General features: G+C 35.7%; 3 protein-coding genes across 3 annotated transcripts in view; all 3 read left to right on the top strand.

Annotated features, from left to right (window-relative positions):
• Positions 1-225: 225 nt before the first annotated feature.
• LOC101539463 (olfactory receptor 51G2-like) lies at positions 226-1,173 on the top strand. Its single transcript, XM_004618337.2, has one exon. It carries the CDS (start codon positions 226-228, stop codon positions 1,171-1,173), a length of 948 nt encoding a protein of 315 aa, XP_004618394.2.
• Positions 1,174-12,675: 11,502 nt separating this feature from the next.
• LOC101539192 (olfactory receptor 51G2-like) lies at positions 12,676-13,632 on the top strand. The gene has a single exon (XM_004618336.2). The coding sequence runs from the start codon at positions 12,676-12,678 to the stop codon at positions 13,630-13,632; it is 957 nt and encodes a 318-aa protein (XP_004618393.2).
• A 5,415-nt stretch (positions 13,633-19,047) lies between these two features.
• LOC101538935 (olfactory receptor 51G2-like) overlaps positions 19,048-19,836 on the top strand; it is a 933-nt gene continuing 144 nt past the window's right edge. Inside the window, exon 1 of the mRNA XM_004618335.2 lies at positions 19,048-19,836. This exon is cut by the window's right edge and continues 144 nt beyond it. Coding sequence (XP_004618392.2) covers positions 19,048-19,836 — 789 coding nt within the window.

Below are 19,836 nucleotides of genomic sequence, written 5' to 3'. Positions count from 1 at the left end.
CTAAATATGTTTAGCTAGGACAAATCACTGGAAAAAGGAGGTCGAATTAAAACTTAGTGAAATGTCTAAAGGATTGGAACTCAGTATAATAAAAATGGAAGAGTAATAATTTTTGTATACTCTGGTTATGGATGCTATGTAGGATGAGATAATAGAGAAATGCTGCAAAAAATAACATTTTGCTTTCTTGACATTTTTTTTCCAGGTAAAGTTCTTCCCAGAATAATGGCAATTATAATCAACAACAATGTGAGCAACATCTTCTTCATACTCATGGATTTCCCAGGACTGGAAACTGCTCACTGTTGGACAGCAATACCTATCTGTTCTATTTATATTCTCTCTTTTCTGGGCAACATCACTATAATGTACATTGTCAAGTCCGTGTCCAGTCTCCACACTCCCATGTACCTTTTCCTCTCCATGCTTTCAATGGCTGACCTGGGCCTCTCCATCTCTACACTACCATCAATGGCAGCAATCTTTCTCCTGGGTCAGCGAAAAGTGGAGGCTGCAGTCTGCTTTATGCAACTCTTCTTCATCCACACTTTCTCAGTCATTGAATCAGCTGTGCTATTGGCCATGGCTTTCGACCGTTGTGTGGCCATCCGAGAGCCCTTGTGCTATGCCACTATTCTCACAACCAAACGCATTGGGGCCATTGGGCTTGCCATTGTGACCCGTAGTGCTGCTCTCCATCTTCCTTTGCCAGTGCTCCTGGGAAGACTGCAATTTCATCCTATAAACACTCTGGCTCATTCTTATTGTGTTCACCCTGATGTTCTAAGGCTGGCCACTTCCAGTACTCGTGTGAACAGCGGCTTTGGGCTCTTTGTCATGCTTTCCACGCTGGGGATGGATGCTGTACTCATTCTCCTCTCCTATGTGCTAATTTTGAAGACAGTATTAAGCATTGCTTCTAATGCTGAGCGGCTCAAAGCTTTCAACACCTGTGTGTCCCATATTTGTGCTGTACTGCTGTTTTATACCCCATTAGTCAGCCTATCTATGATCCACCGATTTGGCAAAAAGAAGCTACCAGCTCAAGTATATATGCTTCTCTCATACCTGCACTTTCTTGTACCCCCTATGCTCAATCCAATTGTCTATAGTGTAAAAACCAAAGAAATTAGGGTTCGCATTCTAAAGATGCTTCGCCCTCAAAAGCTCTGAATTATGGAGGTAAGATATTATTTGTAACAACACTCAGCACAGAGAGTAGACTCAGTGAAACTTTTATTTGATATAGCAATAAAATAATTATTCAGAAACTGTATTTATTATGGTGTTTCCCCCAACAATAGAGAATCTTGATTCAATGAAATAAGTTTTTTTCTGTTAAAATCAATACCAGTCTGACAAATACTCAGGTTATCATGGGGGGAAGCAGACAGTGTCTTGAGAGACTACGAGTTACAACAAGCAGATTCGAAAATCAAGATTCAGAGACATCTAGGATAACTTCTAACTGAATATCTAAGATCCTACAAAATGAAACTCTGGGGTGTTTCCATTGAGCCAGAGTGATAGCACAGTAGGTAGGGTGCTTATCTTGCATGCATCTTAGCCGGATTTGAATCTCCAAATCCCATATAATCTCTAGAGGCCCTCCAGGAGTGATCCCTGAATGCAGTGCCCGGAGTAAGTCCTGAGTGCCACTGGGTGTGACACACAATCAACCACAACAAAAACAAAGAGTGTCTTTTTTGGAGTTCTCCTTGGCACAACATTTTATTTTTTGCACTTTTTGGGTCACACTCAGTGATGAACAGAGGTCATTCCAGGCTCATGCACTCAGGAATTATTCCTGGCAGGGCCCAGGGCACCATATGGGATGCTGGGAATTGAGCCCATATAGGGAGGGTGAAAGGCAAACACTCTATCTGCTGTTCTATCGCTCCAGCCCCTTAACACACCATCTTGATTACTAGATGTCACTGGATATGAAGGAAATTACTCCAGTCTCATTACACTGGGAACCGGCTGTTGCCTGTGAGATATGTAACAGACATCTTGTGTCTCAGCAATACTTTAACCTTGCCACTGCCTTAGAATCTTGAGCATCAATTGTCCCTGACTTGAATAGGACTCTCTTTCCTGGGGTCCAGGGAGTTGCCAGACACTTAAACTCCATTAAGTATACTTTTAAGATTAGCAGATGTGTGTAATCAAAATACTTCTGATTTATATAACAATATATAAAATTTTCTAAAAAATACACAGAATAAAATATTTCATACTTTGACAAAGGGACTAAGAGCATGAGTGGAAAAAGAAAAGTGTCTTTAAGAGGTGGTTCTGGGAAAATTGGTTAATCACATGTAAAAAAATAATAACTCAGGTACCTATCTCACACTACATACAAAAATCAAGTCAAAATAGATTAAGATATCAGTATAAACCTGAATTCATAAATTTTATGGAGGAAAGCATAGGCACAGCCCTCCATGTCATTAAATCTTCAATGATGAAATATCAGTGACCAAGCAAAAGAAAGCAAAGATAAACAAATGGGATTAAATAAAATTAGGAAACCTTTGCACCATCAAAAAAAATGATGACCAAAGTAAAGACAAAATAAAAAGACAGGCTAATACCTCTGACAAAGGTTTAATATCTAAGATATAGCGCACTGGTAAAACTTACCCCCACCCCCCCAAAAAAAAGCCCAAGATCTCAAACAATCTTTTCTAAAATTTGAGAGGAGATGAACAAAATTTCCTCAAAGAAGACTTAAATACGTCCAGTAGGTATATATAAAAATACTCTGAATCACTGATAAGAGGAAATTTAAACAATGAAATATTAAATCATACCAGTGAAACTGCCACACATCATAAAGAAGAAAACAATCAGTGAAGGCGTGAATGTGGAGGAAGAGGGACCCTCATCTACTGCTGGTGGAAATGTCAGCTGGCTCCACCATTTTTGAGAAGGCATTACAAACACTTATAACAAAGTTTAGAGTTGAAATTCCATATTGTCCACTATCCCCATTTCTGGGCATCAATCCAAAGAGCCCAAAAAACTGCAGTACACCGCACTGTCATCAATTTGCTTGAGCAGGCACCAGTAATGTCTCCGTTGTGAGACTTGTTACTGTTTTCGGCATATCGAATATGCCACTGGGAGCTTGCGAGGCTCTGCCGTGCGAGCAGGATACTCTCTGTAGCTTGCCGGACTTCCAAGAGGGATGGAGGAATAGAACCCAGGTAGGCCGCATGCAAGGCAAACGCCGTACCTGCTGTGCTACCGCTCTAGTCCAGCTACTACATTCAGAAAAATTATCTGTGATCACGTTTATCGCAGTGTTATTCATAATGGCCAAAACCTAGAAACAACCATGACAAAAAAAATTACTGGGTAGTCTATAATAGAATACTAGTCCGCTATAAGAAAAATATCATGCAATTTGTTACTACATAAGTGTATTTAGAGATATCATGCTGAGAAAAGTCATTCAGGAGTAGAGGGACTGAAAATGACGTCTCTGATATATGAGATATAAAGAAGCATAGTAAGGGAATAACAAATGATCAAAAGTAATAGAACCTAAGAAATGGGCTAAAGAATGCAGCACACTACTGATATGTAAGAATTGGAGGAGGGTGTTGATGTAAGGAAACTGAAGGGAATCTGGAAAAGTAATAGGGAAAAATGGAAACTGGAAAAAAAATGGAAACTGGTAAAGTAGGTGGTATTGAAATGTTGCATTCATGAAATCCAACCAATTACAGTATTTTAAAATTGCAAATCATAAAAATTAAAATTAAAACATAAAATAAAATAAAAAGAGATAACCTAAAGAAAATAAAGCAAAAACATGTCATTTTTTCTATGTAGATTTTGTTCTTATGAAATTTGTCTTTAATTCCTTCATCTTTTATTTTGCACTTCGATTTCTAGCTTTTATGCAGTGAGTAGGAGGTTCCACAGACCTATTTTCTTCTTTTAATCTTTTTCTTTTTTCTATATCCCATTTGAAATCTAAAGTAAGTAAATCTTCAGTTAATAATTCCAATATTATTATTTTTCTTTCACATTTTCTATTTCTTAAGTATGATGGCTCTTGAGAAGCATTTGCTTTTTTAGAAGTTGATTTGTTTCTTTGTTGGTTTGCTAAACTAAGTGGATGTGGATTCCTTTAAATATTGCTCATTTGAAAAACTTTTAATTAATCCTTCAAATATTAGTAATAATCTAGCTAGATAGTGTATTCTTGGCTAGAAATATAATCCATTTAATACTGAATAAATTTTGCCTTTGTCTTCTTGTCTCTTGAGAAATTTATGCTGTAAATTTTACGGAGGTTCCCTTAAATGCAAGCCTTTATTTTTTACTTGCTGCTGTTAGCATTCTTTGGCTTTTATCACTTAAAGTATAATGCATCTACCCGTGAATATGTTTGGATTTATTTTATTTGAAATTCTGTGTGCTTCCTGAATCTGGGTATGTCTGTTTCATCACTTTGGAAAGTTTACAGCTATTAATTTTTCCGACAAGAATTTTTAACCTTTCTTTCCCCTCCTGGAATTCCTATGTATAGGTGTTGTCTATGTTGATGGTTCCCCTCCTCATAAAACTTGTTTTTTTCATTTTTTAAATTTTTAAAATTTTATCTTTCTTTCATTTGATCTTTCTCTCACCTTTTGTTCCTTTTCTCTGGTCCTTATTCATTCCTTTATTACTTCTTTTACTTATGCTTTCACTTGACTTAATCCCAGTCTTCTTAATTTTATCTCTGGTTTCTATCATCTGCTGTGGAAATCTTGCATTTTAAGCCCAGCTACTAAATCCTTTAACTTATTGATTTTCATTTGAATTTTTCTTATACTTTTTAAAAATTCTTTGTGAAGTTCTCTCCCACCAATGTCCTCATTTTGGTGAATATCATTGGAAAAGTTCTTCAATGTCTTCATTAGGGAGTAGTTTTCATATACTTGGGATTATATATTTTCATATACTTGGGATACATACTTGGGATTATTCCCTAACTTTTGTCTTTATCCATAAAATTAGATGAATTCCTTCAGTTTTTCATTATACCCGTCCTTAAAAAATTAAAATAGCTTACTTATATATTAATATAAAGTAATCATATCATTGGTACTAATAATATTAAAATAATGAGTAATTATTTTAGTATCAACAGGCATTGATTTTTTTTTAACTTTTGGGACATACTCAAAGTATTCAGATGGCCATTTTTGATGATGCTTGGGGGTCCATATCATGTTGGAGATTGGACCTGGGCCTCTTGCATGAAAACCATGTGCTTTGGCCCTTTGAACTAACTCACTGGTCCTGCTAAAAGTTTGAAATACTGGAACTTTTTAAGTACTCAATGGAGTACCTAACTTCATTCTCATAACTGTAAAAAACTAAAGAATGCCGAGGGGGCGAGTGCACTCGCGGGCTCTCCGGGCGGCTCTGTCTCACCACCCGCGTTCGGTGCTCTGGAACCGCAGCGTGTGGACTGGATCGGGACAGCCGGTGGTCAAGGACAGGCGAAGGAAGAACGAGGACCAAGCTCGTTGCTGATTAGTTACCGTTTATTCAATCTTTAATCTTTCTCATCTCCCGCACTCCCAGCTCCGGCCTCTCTCTGGATCTACTGCTCAACTGCTGCTTCTCTCTGGCTTCTCTCTCTCCTCCTACCTGTCTCTCCCCGATCTCTCTCGGTGGATCTGGCCCTGTGGATCTGCCCCCGGAAACAAGATACAAAACCAAAACCGAAGCTGAAGCCGAAGCCTTCTTTGGGCTGAAAGCACTCGGATTTACATCCCAAAGACCAGGCTGGGCTGCAGCAAGAAATCTACATGTCAACTACAAACTAGACAGCACCTGAAATTTACATCCCAAAGACTAGGCTAGCACCTTATATCTGCGGGTCAAAGATCAGCTAGGTTTCTGTGACAAAACTCCAGAAGGCAGCTGGAAAAGGGGAAATATTTCTTTTACTAGTCCGTTTTCACAAATGAAGAAAAGGAGTCAAATAGATGTTAAATAAATACCCAAATACTGGGAGAGTTACTGATGGTTTTGGGATTCAAATCCATACCATTTATCCTCAAAGAAACTGCTGTTAGTCCATTTTCTTACGGTGGTGGTAGTGTTAGAGTAGTTGAGAGTTCTTTTCAGTGGCAGTGAAAAGAGACCATGATAATAAGGCAAAATTAAAGAAATGATTCTGTATATATATATCTATATATCTATAGAGAGAGCCCAAGAAGTTGCAACTAACTCTAGGAAATACCTCCTAAAAGAAAAAAGAACAAAGAGCAACAGGATCTTTTACACCCTGATTATGAACAAACAGGCCTAATTCTTGTCTTTAGTTCACTTACCTCATTAATAGGTCATTATAATATGATTGGCATTGCAGTTTTTCCTGTTCGTGGATTTTGTGTATGTACTATGGGTAGTCACATGCACATAAACAATATAGAGTATGAAATACCTGTCAATCATCTAAGTAGCACCTAAACCTCACCCCAATATGACATAGTCATCTAATTCACCCTGAAAGTATAATATGAAATCTTATCAGTTCAAGCATAACAGGGTCAACTATAATTCACGTGGTAGTCCCACTTCTATTCCCTCTGAAGTGTCCTTTATTTAAAAGAACTTGCTTGATATGTTGCTGTGGAATTTGCATGTGCTAGTTTTTAATATTTTGCTAATTGTACATTAGAAACAACGTCCACCTAGCCCACTTGGTGACACCATGGTCATTCCTGTGTCAGTAATATTATATTTTACAGGCATTAAAAAATGAGACAAAAAGAGCTTATAAAACATATACCTAGAGGATACAAATTATATACTTATATATAAATGACTAAGTTTTATATATATTCCAGCCAGCATATATATACATATGTGTGTGGGGGGGAAGGCTGGAGCAATAGCATAGTGGGTAGGTCGTTTGCCTTGCAAAAGGCTGACCCAAGTTCAATTCCTCCGTCCCTCTCAGAGAGCCCGGCAAGCTACCAAGAGTATCTTGCCAGCACAGCAGAACCTGGCAAGCTACTTATAACGTATTAGATATGCCAAAAACAGTGACAGAAAGTCTCACAAAGGAGATGTTACTGGTGCCCACTCAAACAAATCGATGAGCAATGGGGTGACAGTGACAGTGAGTGAGTGAGTCTGTGTGTGTGTGTGTGTGTGTGTGTGTGTGTGTGTGTAGATACCATGTTTAAATCAGCTCTTTTTGATATTGGAGCTTGTAATCCCAGAACATCAATATTACAAATTCACTATATTGGGATATGCAGTTAATTGAGATAGACTTGAATAGAGTCAAAGGGTTTCCAATCACAAAAATGTCTCTTTACAACCTATTCCAAAACTTGTTTGGCAATGGCATGGTTAAAGGCAATTGCTTCCCCAATGCCCTTGGCACCATTTTTACTCATCAAGGTATTATATACAGAAAGGCACCCTGAAGGATGATGAGAAATGTTCTCAGATCTTTTCTCCTTATGGGTGAGTCAATAGAAATTTAGAGAGAAGAAGTAAAGCATTTGGCGAGTTTCTTTGGCAATACTCATTTAAGAGTAGAATTAATATGTTTTGAGTTCAAACCCTAAGAGAGAGTATATTGAAGATTTACAAGAAGGGGCTCATCTTCATATAACATCTGAGAGTACCTGGGTATATTTTCTGACAATTTTCTCCACTTTTCTTTTATAACAGATACAACAAAGCAAAATATTAACTAGAAGATGGTTTTCCACTCTTTATCAAAAGTCCTATAGCCTGATTTTTGTGTGCTTTAAGATGTAGGGAAATGAATTTTTTATACATTAAGAAAACACTCTGACATGAGGAAAAATTTGAGGGAAAGAGTGGTATGGAGAGTAACTCATCTGTAGAAACATCTTGAAAAGATAATCTGTTTTTGGAAGATAATTCTTAGTAGGTAATAGAATGATGATGTGAGCTGACAAATACAGTATGAGCAATTATTTCCAAATATTTGAAGGAGCATCTTAAATAAATAACCATCTTACATTCTGAGCATGGTAAGTACTTTGAGGAAACAACAAAAGAGGGTAAACTATTAACAAATATTATTTATTTTCTAAATATTTTGTAGACGATCTCTATAATATATGTGTATGTGCTCAGGTGATATTTTATAATCCAATAGAAATGATGAGTGGATATGCTATGATAATTAACACAATTCACTCATTTCCCCTAGTTAGATAAATGAAAAGTTTATTTTAGTATAATATACATCTGAATTATTTGAAAGAAACTTATTTTGTGAAACTGATTATTTCTGATTATTTCTTAACAAAAAAGCTTTAATAGTGATGTTTAATGTTTTGGATCCGAACCATATTTTTTTTAAAATTTATTTATTTATTAATTAGTGAGTCACAGTGAGGGTACAGTTACAGATTCACACATTTTTGTGCGTGTTTTTCCCTCATGTAATGTTTGAGAGCCCATCCCTCCACCAGTGTCCATTCTCCACCACCAATGAACCCAGTATCCCTCCCACCCCCTCAATCCCATCCCCCTCCCCCTCCCAGCCTCTGTGGCAGGGCATTCCAATTTGATATCTCTCTTTTCTTTTGGGTGTTGTGGTTTGCAATAGGGGTATTGAGTGGTCATCCTGTTCAGTCTCTAGTCTACTTTCAGCACGCATCTCCCTTCCTGCGCAAGATCTCCAACCACATATTACTTGGTGTTCCCCTCTCTATCTGGGATAACTTTCCCCCAGCGTGTGAGGCCAGCTTCCAAGCTATGAACCATATTTTTTTTATGTAAGTAAACAACAGATTAGTAAATCAAGAATATCTTCCCATGGTACTCTATAATATTACTGTTTTACATTTGATTGAAAATGTGCTAACAAGCCAAAAGAAAGAATTCCTGTGAATACAAAGATCATAGTACATTTTAAATATGTTATAAGGTGGCTTTTGCTTAAGCTCAAGTTCTGATCAAATCTATTTGCTTGTTTCTTAATTATTTAGTACTAATATTATTTAGTATTTAGTATGCAAAAACTAAGACCAAAAACTGGTACCCTGCCTATTTAAGTACTTCTTCTTATTAAACCCTTTTTCTTAGTGTTTCTTAAAAAGTAAGATAAGAAAAAATATCACAAGAACAATCCATAAAATTATAAAATACTTCCTTTATCAGACCGTTATGCAATATATACAAAAACAATAAGCTCTGTGTGTATGAGCATCTCAATGTCTTTGTTATTAAACATCCATTTTCCTAAGTTATTCTAAAATTTAGCATTCACATCCAATTTTCAAAGGTTGATAATTCTGAGTCTTCTTAAATTATGGGCATTTTTTATGCTTTTGTTTCTTCATTTGAAATCTATGGATAAGAGTATGGGATCTTTCACTTAATTAACTACATGTTAAATTCTTCTAGTTAAAATTAAGTGCAAGGTGAGTTGTAGAGTAAAAAATTCATAGACAGAACATATTCAAGCAATTGGTTTGAATATGCAGTCATTCCTTGTCAGTGTTCTCAAACATTTATCAACCTCATTCTACGTTTATTCATATTTAGTAATTGACTGTCACTGTCACTGTAATCCTGTAAACAATGAAAATTGTTCACTCTCTGAGAGGGGTGGAGGAATCATACCTGGGTCGCTGCATGCAAGGAAAACAGTAATTGACTAGAAATTAAAAAACGTATATGGAAGGAAGAAATCAATATGGCCAGTTTTCTATATAAACATAATTAGCTAGCAGACATATTTTGTTAAATATTTGGAACTTTGATAAACTATAAACAAACAAAGGTATCTTTGTAATGATCTCTGTTTGTTCTTTGGTATTAAATAGTTTGTGGTAAAATCATTCTGGGCATTTAAGTCAGTTTCCTCTATAGATTTATCTGAAAGCTTAGAATAGTTGTGTAAATTTATTTCTGTTGAGGTTGTTCCTATTTAAATTCTTAGCTTCTTAACTTCCTGATTAGAGTGGGTTTTCTACAACATTATATCTGTATGTTTATGAGCAATGATTTACTTGCTACGCAATGATACTCTATGCTAAACTATAGTATGGTATGTTATATATACATATATAGTATGTTTATCATATAAATATATGATAAATGTATTTATCATATAAATATACTATGCACTGTACAAGAGTATACAACTACTATGCAGAATAATGATATCAGTGTTATTATAATCTTTATTTTTTCATAATTTTGTTTCCCTCTCCTAGATAGAATAGTTGAATTATTGGAGGAAACTACAATAATTTAATTTGGAGGTGATAAATTAGAAGAGAAAAATGAGAAGTGACCACTTTATTGGAAATTTAAAAGATTGTAATTTGTTGAAGCATTTTAGCTAATTTTATATAAGGATGAGTTTTGAGTCTCTTTTGTAGTAGTTGAAATTTGTCTTTAGTTGTAAGTAGCAAATATTCACAGTGGAAAACACTGATTCAGTCAAACTCATTCCATTCCTGTTTTCTCCTTTTATGATCCATGCAATCTTAGCAAAGTTTTATACCTGAAGTCTTAATAAGAGTTATGCTTATTCTAGAAAAGCTGATTTGCAAGCTTGAAGTTGAAATGCTTTAAAATGACATATGCAAAAACATTATGCAAATCACAAAAATAATAGTCTATAATTGGATAATTTAAACTTTAGGACAGATGAAAGAATTTACTATGTATGTGGATCTACTTCGCAATGAAAGAATTCTACCAAATTGAATTTATTTACTATACATGTGAGAGTAAAAGGGATGGAATAAGGGGAAAATAAATTCCATTTAAATAAAGAAATTTTGTAGACAGAATACGATTAAGTAAGATCTACTAACTTAGATCATTCTTTTTAGGAATTATTATTCATTAAATGCTTTAAATTTATTGGGAACTGAAGAAATCTCCTTCATTTAGTTATGATTAGGAAAAAAGATAAAAAGCTTCTAAACAGAATTATTATTTTATACTGAGTTCTCCATAATGGATTTACTGTAGGAAAATAGTTGAGATATCCCACCCCCCAAAAAAGGCAACCAAAATTCAGTGTGTGAATATATGGAAGTTCAATCTGTTCTCAGACTGTTGTATATCTTCAAAATTACTTGATAAGAGAATGTAAGTCTTGATTTCCTGGCAAGTAAATTGTTTTTTCTAATTTCTACATGACATCAGTATAATACTGAATAGTTATGGATAATTAAAAAATTTATGTGGATCTACTTCGCAATGAAAGAATTCTACCAAATTGAATTTATTTCCTATACATGTGAGAGTAAAAGGGATGGAATAAGGGGAAAATAAATGCCATTTAAATAAAGAAATTTTGTAGACAGAATACGATTAAGTAAGATCTACTAACTTAGATCCACATACATAGTAAATTCTATTTAATATCCTATAGTTTAAGATTGTTGTATATGGGGTCAGATGATAGTATAGTGGTAGGGCACTTGCCTTCCATGTGGCCAATCTGAGTTCAATCCTTAGCACCCAATAGGACTCCGGGAGCTCTACCAGGAGTGATCAACTGAGTATAGAGTTAGGTAGGACCAAGTTCTGAGCTATGCAGAGTGTAGGCAAAAACAAACAAACAAAATTATTCTTTGTCTGGGAATGAAACTCAGCAGTAGAGTACTTAGCTTGCTAGTGTGAGGCCCTGGTTTGATATCTATCACAACACACACACACATACACACACCCACACCATTCTATTTATTCTTCCACATACACAATTCCAACAGAGAATTAATCATGTTTTAATAAATGTTTAACACTTTTGCAATAAGTTGGCATTATATTTGTCTGTGAGAAAAATTTGTACTTATGCTGCCATAAAAGTAGGCTGAAATATTAATGGGTTTATTTAAATTTGTTTTGACAATAAAATATATTTTTCTAACTTCTAATATAAAGTACATTAGAAAAGTACCTATTGAAATGCTATGAGGAGAATTTTACAGAAAATAAAATACCTGGATTTAGGCAACTTTGTTCCCTCCTTTCCTTCTTTCTTTCTCTCTCTTTCTTTCTTTCTTTCTTTCTTTCTTTCTTTCTTTCTTTCTTTCTTTCTTTCTTTCTTTCTTTCTTTCTTTCTTTCTTTCTTTCTTTCTTTCTTTCTTTCTTTCTTTCTTCCTTTTTTTCTTGTTTTCTTTCTTCCTTTCTTTCTCTATTTTTAAAAAATTTATATGTAATGCAGCCAGTATTGTTTAAGTCCTTTTCAAGAGATATGTTTCAAACTAATTTAAGAGTAATTTTTATGATTTTGTCGCCACTCTTGGCAGTATTCAAGGCTTACACATGGTTCTGTGAGCTCATGGTGGACTCTGGGTAACATACGTGATGCCAGATGGAACACAGGGAGGACTTTGGCAAAACAAGTGCCCTGTTCCCTGAATTATCTCTCCTGTCCTAGAGAGCTTTTTATTATGTGGTTCCAGAATCAGACTTGGGCATGTATGAAGACATTCTTTTTCCCCTTGGTAATTCTAAGGGCTTGTTAATGTGAAACAGGTGAAGTACTTGAGAAAAGTCAGAAGACTGTAGCCATCAAATTTTTTTGGAATCTATGCAAAGATCTTTTTTGCGAGAATATGTTCTGATCCAGCAATCTCTTTGATTTTAGGGTCTGTAACTATACTTCTGTGGGATTTCTGCCTCCTTCGGGCCATCATGACCTACACCAACCACACTGGCACCTTCATCCTGACAGGCCTTCAGGGCCTCGAGTCTGTGCATGCATGGCTCTCTATACCTCTGTGTATCATGTATGTGGCGTCTCTGGCAGGGAACAGCCTGATCCTATGGGTGGTGAGGTCAGAGCCCTCCTTGCACCAGCCCATGTACTACTTCCTGTCCATGCTGGCAGTGACTGACCTGGGCCTCTCTGCTTCCACATTGCCCACCATGGTCACCATCTATATGCTTGGTATCAAGGAGGTGGCAGTGGATGCGTGCCTGGCCCAACTCTTTTTCATCCATACATTCTCCATTATGGAGTCCTCTGTGCTTCTCACCATGGCCTTTAACCGTTTCGTGGCCATCAGCAATCCTCTGCGCTATGGCACTATCCTTACCAATCCCCGGATTGCTGGCATGGGCGGAGCCATCGTCATACGCAGTGTCAGCCTCCACATTCCAGCGCCCATTATGCTGAAGAAACTGCCTTACTGCCACCATCGCCTACTTTCCCACTCCTACTGCCTGCACCCAGATGTTATGAAGCTGGCTTGTGCTGATACCCACATCAATAGTGCCTATGGTCTCTTCGTAGTGCTCTCAACTCTGGGTATGGACTCGATTCTCATTGTTCTCTCCTATGGGTTGATCCTCCAGACGGTGCTGTCCATCGCTTCCAAGGCAGAGCGCCTCAAAGCCCTCAACACTTGTGTGTCCCACATCTGTGCTGTGCTGCTCTTCTACACACCTATGATTGGCCTCTCCATGATCCATAGATTTGGGAGGCGGCCTTCCCCGTGTAGTCGTGTACTCCTCTCCTATCTTCATTTCCTCACACCTCCAGTGCTCAACCCAGTAGTTTACACCATAAAGACCAAACAGATCCGAACGAGGCTATGGCGCCTCTTCCGGAGGAATGGGACCAGCATCAGAGACACTCAGAGTCATTAAATCCTGGGTAGTGAAGAAAAGGCAGGAGAGACTGTAGTCACTATGAGAGACTATGAGTCACTGGAGAGTGAGTTCCATTGCGAGAAGGATGTAAGATACAGATAGTAGATAATGTCAGCTTTCACACGAAGATTTCATTTACAGGAATAATCACATTCTCATATGCTTTTTAAAAATGAAACAAAATTCCATTAACTAGTTGCTAAAGTATGCATGTTATTATAGATTCCAGAAACAGAAATAGAATTGGGACATACAAATTTATAAAGAGAAATGGCTTGCAGAGAAATAACTCAGTCACAGAACATTTGTTATACCTGTGTGAGAACCTGGGTTCACTTTTATGTACCCCAAAAAGGTCTTGATCCTAATTTCAGGTTGGAGAGCTCTCCAATAGAAAGAAAGGTTTTATGTTTTATTATGTATGAAAGAGACTCCTATTCTAAGTGGATTCTGAAGGTTAGTGTAGAAACTCTTTAAAAGTCTAAAAATGTCAAAAGGCTCTCTGCCTGAGTTTTATTTTATTTGTTTTTACTGGGGTGAGATAGAATCCAGGCCCTTCCACATACAGGATATGTGTTCTGCCACTGAATCTCATAGCCTGTCATTACCTTAAAGTAATGTTAAGAGTTAGAGTTGAGGAAGAGTAATTTGGGGCCACACGAGAGATAGTACAGTGGGTAGGGTGCTAGGTGTGGACAAAAAAATCAAAACAAAATCCCTTTTAAAAATTTTTTTGTAAATATGTTTTGGCTAGTTAGATCTTAAATCTCAAATATAACAGTTGACAAGAGTTACTAGAACAATATTAAAATAGCAAGAATGAATGCAATTTCAAAAAACATATTTTGCCTGTAAGTTTATTTTTAAATCATATCAGTTCCCATCATAACTCATTGCTCAACTTTAAATGAAAGTTCTTTGAAATAAACCGTATGAATTTTATTTGTATAGCCTTCATATTAGCCTAGTATATTAAATACATTTTGTACTAGGTATATAAGATATACAAATGCAGTATTTCTTTATATACATGCATAAACTGTTCACTTGGACTTCTTCACTAATACTGATTTAATAGGGTAACTTTTTTTGGTCTTGTTTTGTTTTGTGAGGGCACACATGACAGTGCTTAGGGCTTGCTCTTAGCTCCACAAAGCTTTCTTTTTATTAACTGAAGTTTTATTAAATAAAAGGGACAGAGAGTGGAGGAGGGAGGGAGGAGAAATAGATTTAAGATAGAACATGGGCTTCTCTAAAGGAGAGATAGTATAGAGGTTTATTTTGTTAAAGAGATTTATAACCATGGGATGTAAGTAGCATCAATCAGATAGATCTTAGATAATAGAGTAAATCCAGACTGAATTTGAAATCTTGTACACACACAAAAGAAAATAGTATAGTAGTCTTTCATTGTTTTTCTCCTGAAATATTGGATGTCACACTAGAAACTAAAGTATAATTGGAGTTGATAATGATGAAACAAGGTATTAATGGGAAGTTCTAAACAGTTGGTATTTCTTTGACATTCTAAAAGATCCTTTGTGTGCAATTCATAATGTATAAATGATTAGTGATGATATGTAAATGAATTATTAATCACTGTTAGGTTGTTGATAAGTGCATTTCTGCAATCTATTGCAATTTGACTTTTTTACTCTTTATTTCCTATAATTAAAAGTCTCACTATTTATTGCTTGTTCTTTTACTTCACTGTATTTCTTCATTGTCTTTTGCAAAAAAAAATGTTGCTGTGATTAAAACAAATAACTTATTTTTTATATAGAAAGCTGATAACTTTTTAATATTTTGAGAATCTGATAAATTATTTTCCAGAGCTACTCTAATACTCAAAATTCCCACCAATAACATAGAATGATTGAGATTTCTGCATAATCACATTAATATTTGTTTGTCTCTGTCCTATGAATATAGTCTTTATTATGGGTGCGAATAGCTTGGTGATTTTGATTATAACCTCTTAATGGCTAAAAACTGATTTTATTGTGGTATTTTCTATTTGTTTTTGAGTTTTAAGAGTTATTTACTTATTCTTTATACATTTACATATTTATATACATATAAGTACCTTATCAGAAATATGATTTGAAAATAAGTTTTCTCTATTTTTATGGTCATGATCACTCTCCCATTGAACTATAAAACTCAACTGTATCATTAAGACCCCCTCATTCACTAGTATTCAGAATCTAAGAAACCACGCCATGACTTCTGAAGCTAGTAGCAACTATTTAAAAATGTATTTTAAAAATTTAAGTCATATATTTTGCTTAATTTGTCACATATAATAATTGCTTTAATTAATTCACTCTTCTATTTAGTGAATTAATATTTGTATATTCCAAACTCCTGTCTTTTCATTTTTTATTTTGGTGAAACACTTATCCATGCTCAGGAATTGCTCATGGTTCTGTTCAAGAACCACTCCTGGCAGAACTTGGGGAAACCATATGTGGTACTGGGGATCAAACCTGGGTCAACTGCATGAAAGGCAAGCACACTACACACTGTACTAACACTTCAGAGCCATTCTCTGTCTTAAAGGCTAGAGTCCATGGTTCCCTCAAAGTATACAGGATAGTCTAATCAGAAATACTCTTGGGAACCAGAGAGATATTACAGAGGGTTAAGCACTCGGCTTGCATCCCATATGGTCCTATGAGTGCTCCAAGAGTGATTACTGAGTACAGAGACAAGAGTAATTCCTTAATAGAACTGACATGGGCAAACAAACTAAAGACAACCTCATTTGGCAAATTTGTTTGGAACACTTTAGTGCAGTCCATGTTCAAATGTACATAGGTTAAAAAAAATTGAAAATATTGGTAGATTTTATTATGCAGAAATTTTCATCCCACAAATATATACAATTGCACATATTTTATACTGAATGTCTTCAATATCCCAATATATATACTTCATTTTTAAAAGTGATAATTAATCTAGTAAAGTATCTGTTAGTCTGTATGTCTCTAATCCATAGATTTGGAATAATCTTATCTTAAATATATTCTCAATAGAAAACCTTTAAATTTTGCAATTAGGTAAGTGATACTATTTTATGAGCTATATAAATTAAGGAAGCTTGTGTCTCATATCTCTAAGCCAGGAAGTCACAGAAGAATGATTATTACTCTTTCCCAATTATTTATAAAATATTGCTTCAAATTTTCTACAACATGAATAGGACTAAAAGATACCAACCACGTCAAATGAAATACTAGGTATTTGGTATTTAAAGTAACTGGATAAAGAAATGCAATGATGTAATCCTCCTGGTACTTATCTCTGCTATGTGGTGGGAGGGATGCTGGGACCACTGGTGGTGGAGAATGGGCACTGGTGGAGGGATGGGTACTGACTGAATTGATTGACTGAAATGCAAGCATGAAAGTTAGTAAGTCAGTAATGGTAACCCATGGTGATTCACTAATAAAAAATGGTTAAAAAAAAGAAACACAATGGTTTAAAGGGGAGATGCCTAGATCACCCTTGGCCCCAGAGTATAGGAAGAAGAAGGAAAGAAATAAAAAGGAAGGGAGAATAAAGAGATGAAAAGCAATTGGGGCAGGGGCCAATTAAGTAAAGATAGAGCAAAATATCCAAACCACAGAGTCAATCGTGAAACACAAACTTTAATAACCAAGTGTAAAAGATGCTGTCAAGGTGGAAGGCTCAGGCTGGGGCCCGGGAGTAGGAAAGGAAACCTGGGAATACTGGTCCAGGGAAGTTGACAGTGGTGTGGGACTAGTGATGAAACATGAAGCATGATGTCAAAACCTCAATTATGAATCACTTTTTAACTCATGGAGCTTTAATAAAAATTATTTTGAAAAAACCCTTGAAAACAAAAACATGGATTCACTTGACTAACTTCATTATTTTTACTTTTTTCTTCTACCTATACTTATTAATTTTTCCAACTTTTGTCTTCTACCTATATTTATTAATTTTTCCAAGTTGCCATTACATCCTCTGTTGCCCTGTGTTTATATATTCATTAATTTACAATTCCATCATTCATTTATAATCCTGTCTTTAGCTTCCTTTCTCCCTTGTAAATTGGTAGAAAAAAATAATCACATGAGTTTTAAGGACTTTAGGGAATCATTCATAGCAACTCAGCTGACATAATTCTCTGGGGGAAACCTCTAAATATTTTAGACAGACAAATACACACACACACACACACACACACACACACACACACACATAACTTCTTTCTCCTAGTAATTTTAGGAACATATTATTCAGGCTTATAGCCAGGCAGTATGGACTTGCTACTTGTAGTGGAAAACTAGGTATATAGTTTATTCCTCAGCTAAATTTCAGGGAAAGATAAGTTTAAAAGGTAATTCTTACTCCTAGATTTTATTTTCTCTCCAAATACGTCTGTAAGATCAATACAAGTAGAACAGTTTTCTTTTGAGGCTTTTGATTCACCATGCTCTTTCCAAAGATGCTCACTTCTCTCACTGGAGTTTCAAAATAATCAATGGTAAGTGCAAGGAATGGATCATTAGTAAACAGTATCTAATGTCATTACATCATACTGGAATAATTTATGACACCTCACATATAAAATTGATGACCTTCAAGTTGATCTTAGCTATTTTTTCAGCTGCTCTTCAAACTCAGGTAACCTATTTGGCTTTTACAAGGAAAATTATATATATTATGTAAAATCATATATAAAATTATAAATATGTAATATATAGCTATATGTATGTATATATACATTTATGTTTATATATGTAATAATACATTATATTTAATATATTTACATAAGGAGAGAGATATAATTAGAATTGTATTTTTTAACATTACCATGTTATAATGTATTGTAAATAGATAATCCAGTTTAATCCAGGCTTAAAATAATGCTCTGTGAATTTCTAGAAATTCTGTGTGGGTTATTTTCATAATCCCCTATGTTCATGCTATGCAGCTATCATAATTCCCTGAAAAATATTATAAACATAAGAGTCAGAGAAAATCCTTTTCCACTGTCATTATGCTTCTGTTATAATATAAACTTTAAACTAATTTTAGATTGTTCTTTCATAGTAACCAGCCACATCTTATAAGCAATATAACAAAAATCATGGCACTGTTTATACATAATATTTTATATTGTGATTGAAATTGGTGAAATTGATAAGCTCATCTGAGAGTTTCATGCTGTGATTTCTCATATAAAGATGTCCTCATGTATCTTTGTCTATATCTTTGCAAAATGATGGAAGTAATTTGTGCAACAAGGTGCATAAATGCATCGTATAGACACTTCATGAAATAAATATTATGGTGATTTATGAAACAAAGATTATGGTCATAATCCAGAATCTCTTATTCTATAGATAAGACTATTGACACTTGTACACTAAGCGAGATATGGAATTTTTCAATGATAGCAACTACGGACCGTTTCTTCTCACTGGTTTCCCTGGCCTGGAGAACTCACATCCACTGATTTCCATCTTGTTTTGTGTTCTCTACCTAATCGCCTTTATGGGAAACATCACCATTTTAGTGGTTATTCGTGTGGAACAGTCACTTCACGCACCCATGTATCTTTTTCTCTCCATGCTGGCTGCCAGTGACCTGGGAATCTGTGTTGCCACCCTCCCCACACTGCTCAAGCTCTTCTGTTTCAATGTCCGTGAAGTGGACTTTGACGCCTGCCTCACACAGATGTTCTTCATTCATGTGTTCTCTCTAATGGAGTCAGGCATCCTGCTTACCATGGCTTTTGACCGTTATGTGGCCATTTCCAACCCCCTCAGGTATACTGCTATTTTGACTAATTCTATCATTGTCAGGATAGGCGGGGGACTTTTGCTGCGTGCTGTAGCTGTCATCTTTCCAGGACCCTTTCTCATAAAGAGGCTGAGGTTTTGTAAGGTCAATGTGCTCTCCCACTCATACTGCCTGCACCCAGACATCATCAAGCTCTCCTGTTCTGATCACCGCATCAATAGCATTTATGGCCTTATTATCATTCTGATCACCTTTGGAGTGGATTCTCTACTCATTCTCCTCTCTTATTTAAAGATCCTAATCACTGTATTAGGTATTGCTTCCAGGGCAGAACAGTTCAAGGCTCTCAACACTTGTGTCTCTCACATCTGTGCTGTGCTCCTGGTCTATGTCCCTATGCTGGGGGTGTCCATTATTCATCGT

The sequence above is a fragment of the Sorex araneus genome, chromosome 6 (assembly GCF_027595985.1).
Source record: "Sorex araneus isolate mSorAra2 chromosome 6, mSorAra2.pri, whole genome shotgun sequence".
NCBI classification, from domain to species: Eukaryota; Metazoa; Chordata; class Mammalia; order Eulipotyphla; family Soricidae; genus Sorex; species Sorex araneus.
The sequence above is the reverse complement of the archived record's forward strand: the minus strand, read 5'-3'. Positions and strand labels throughout refer to the sequence as shown.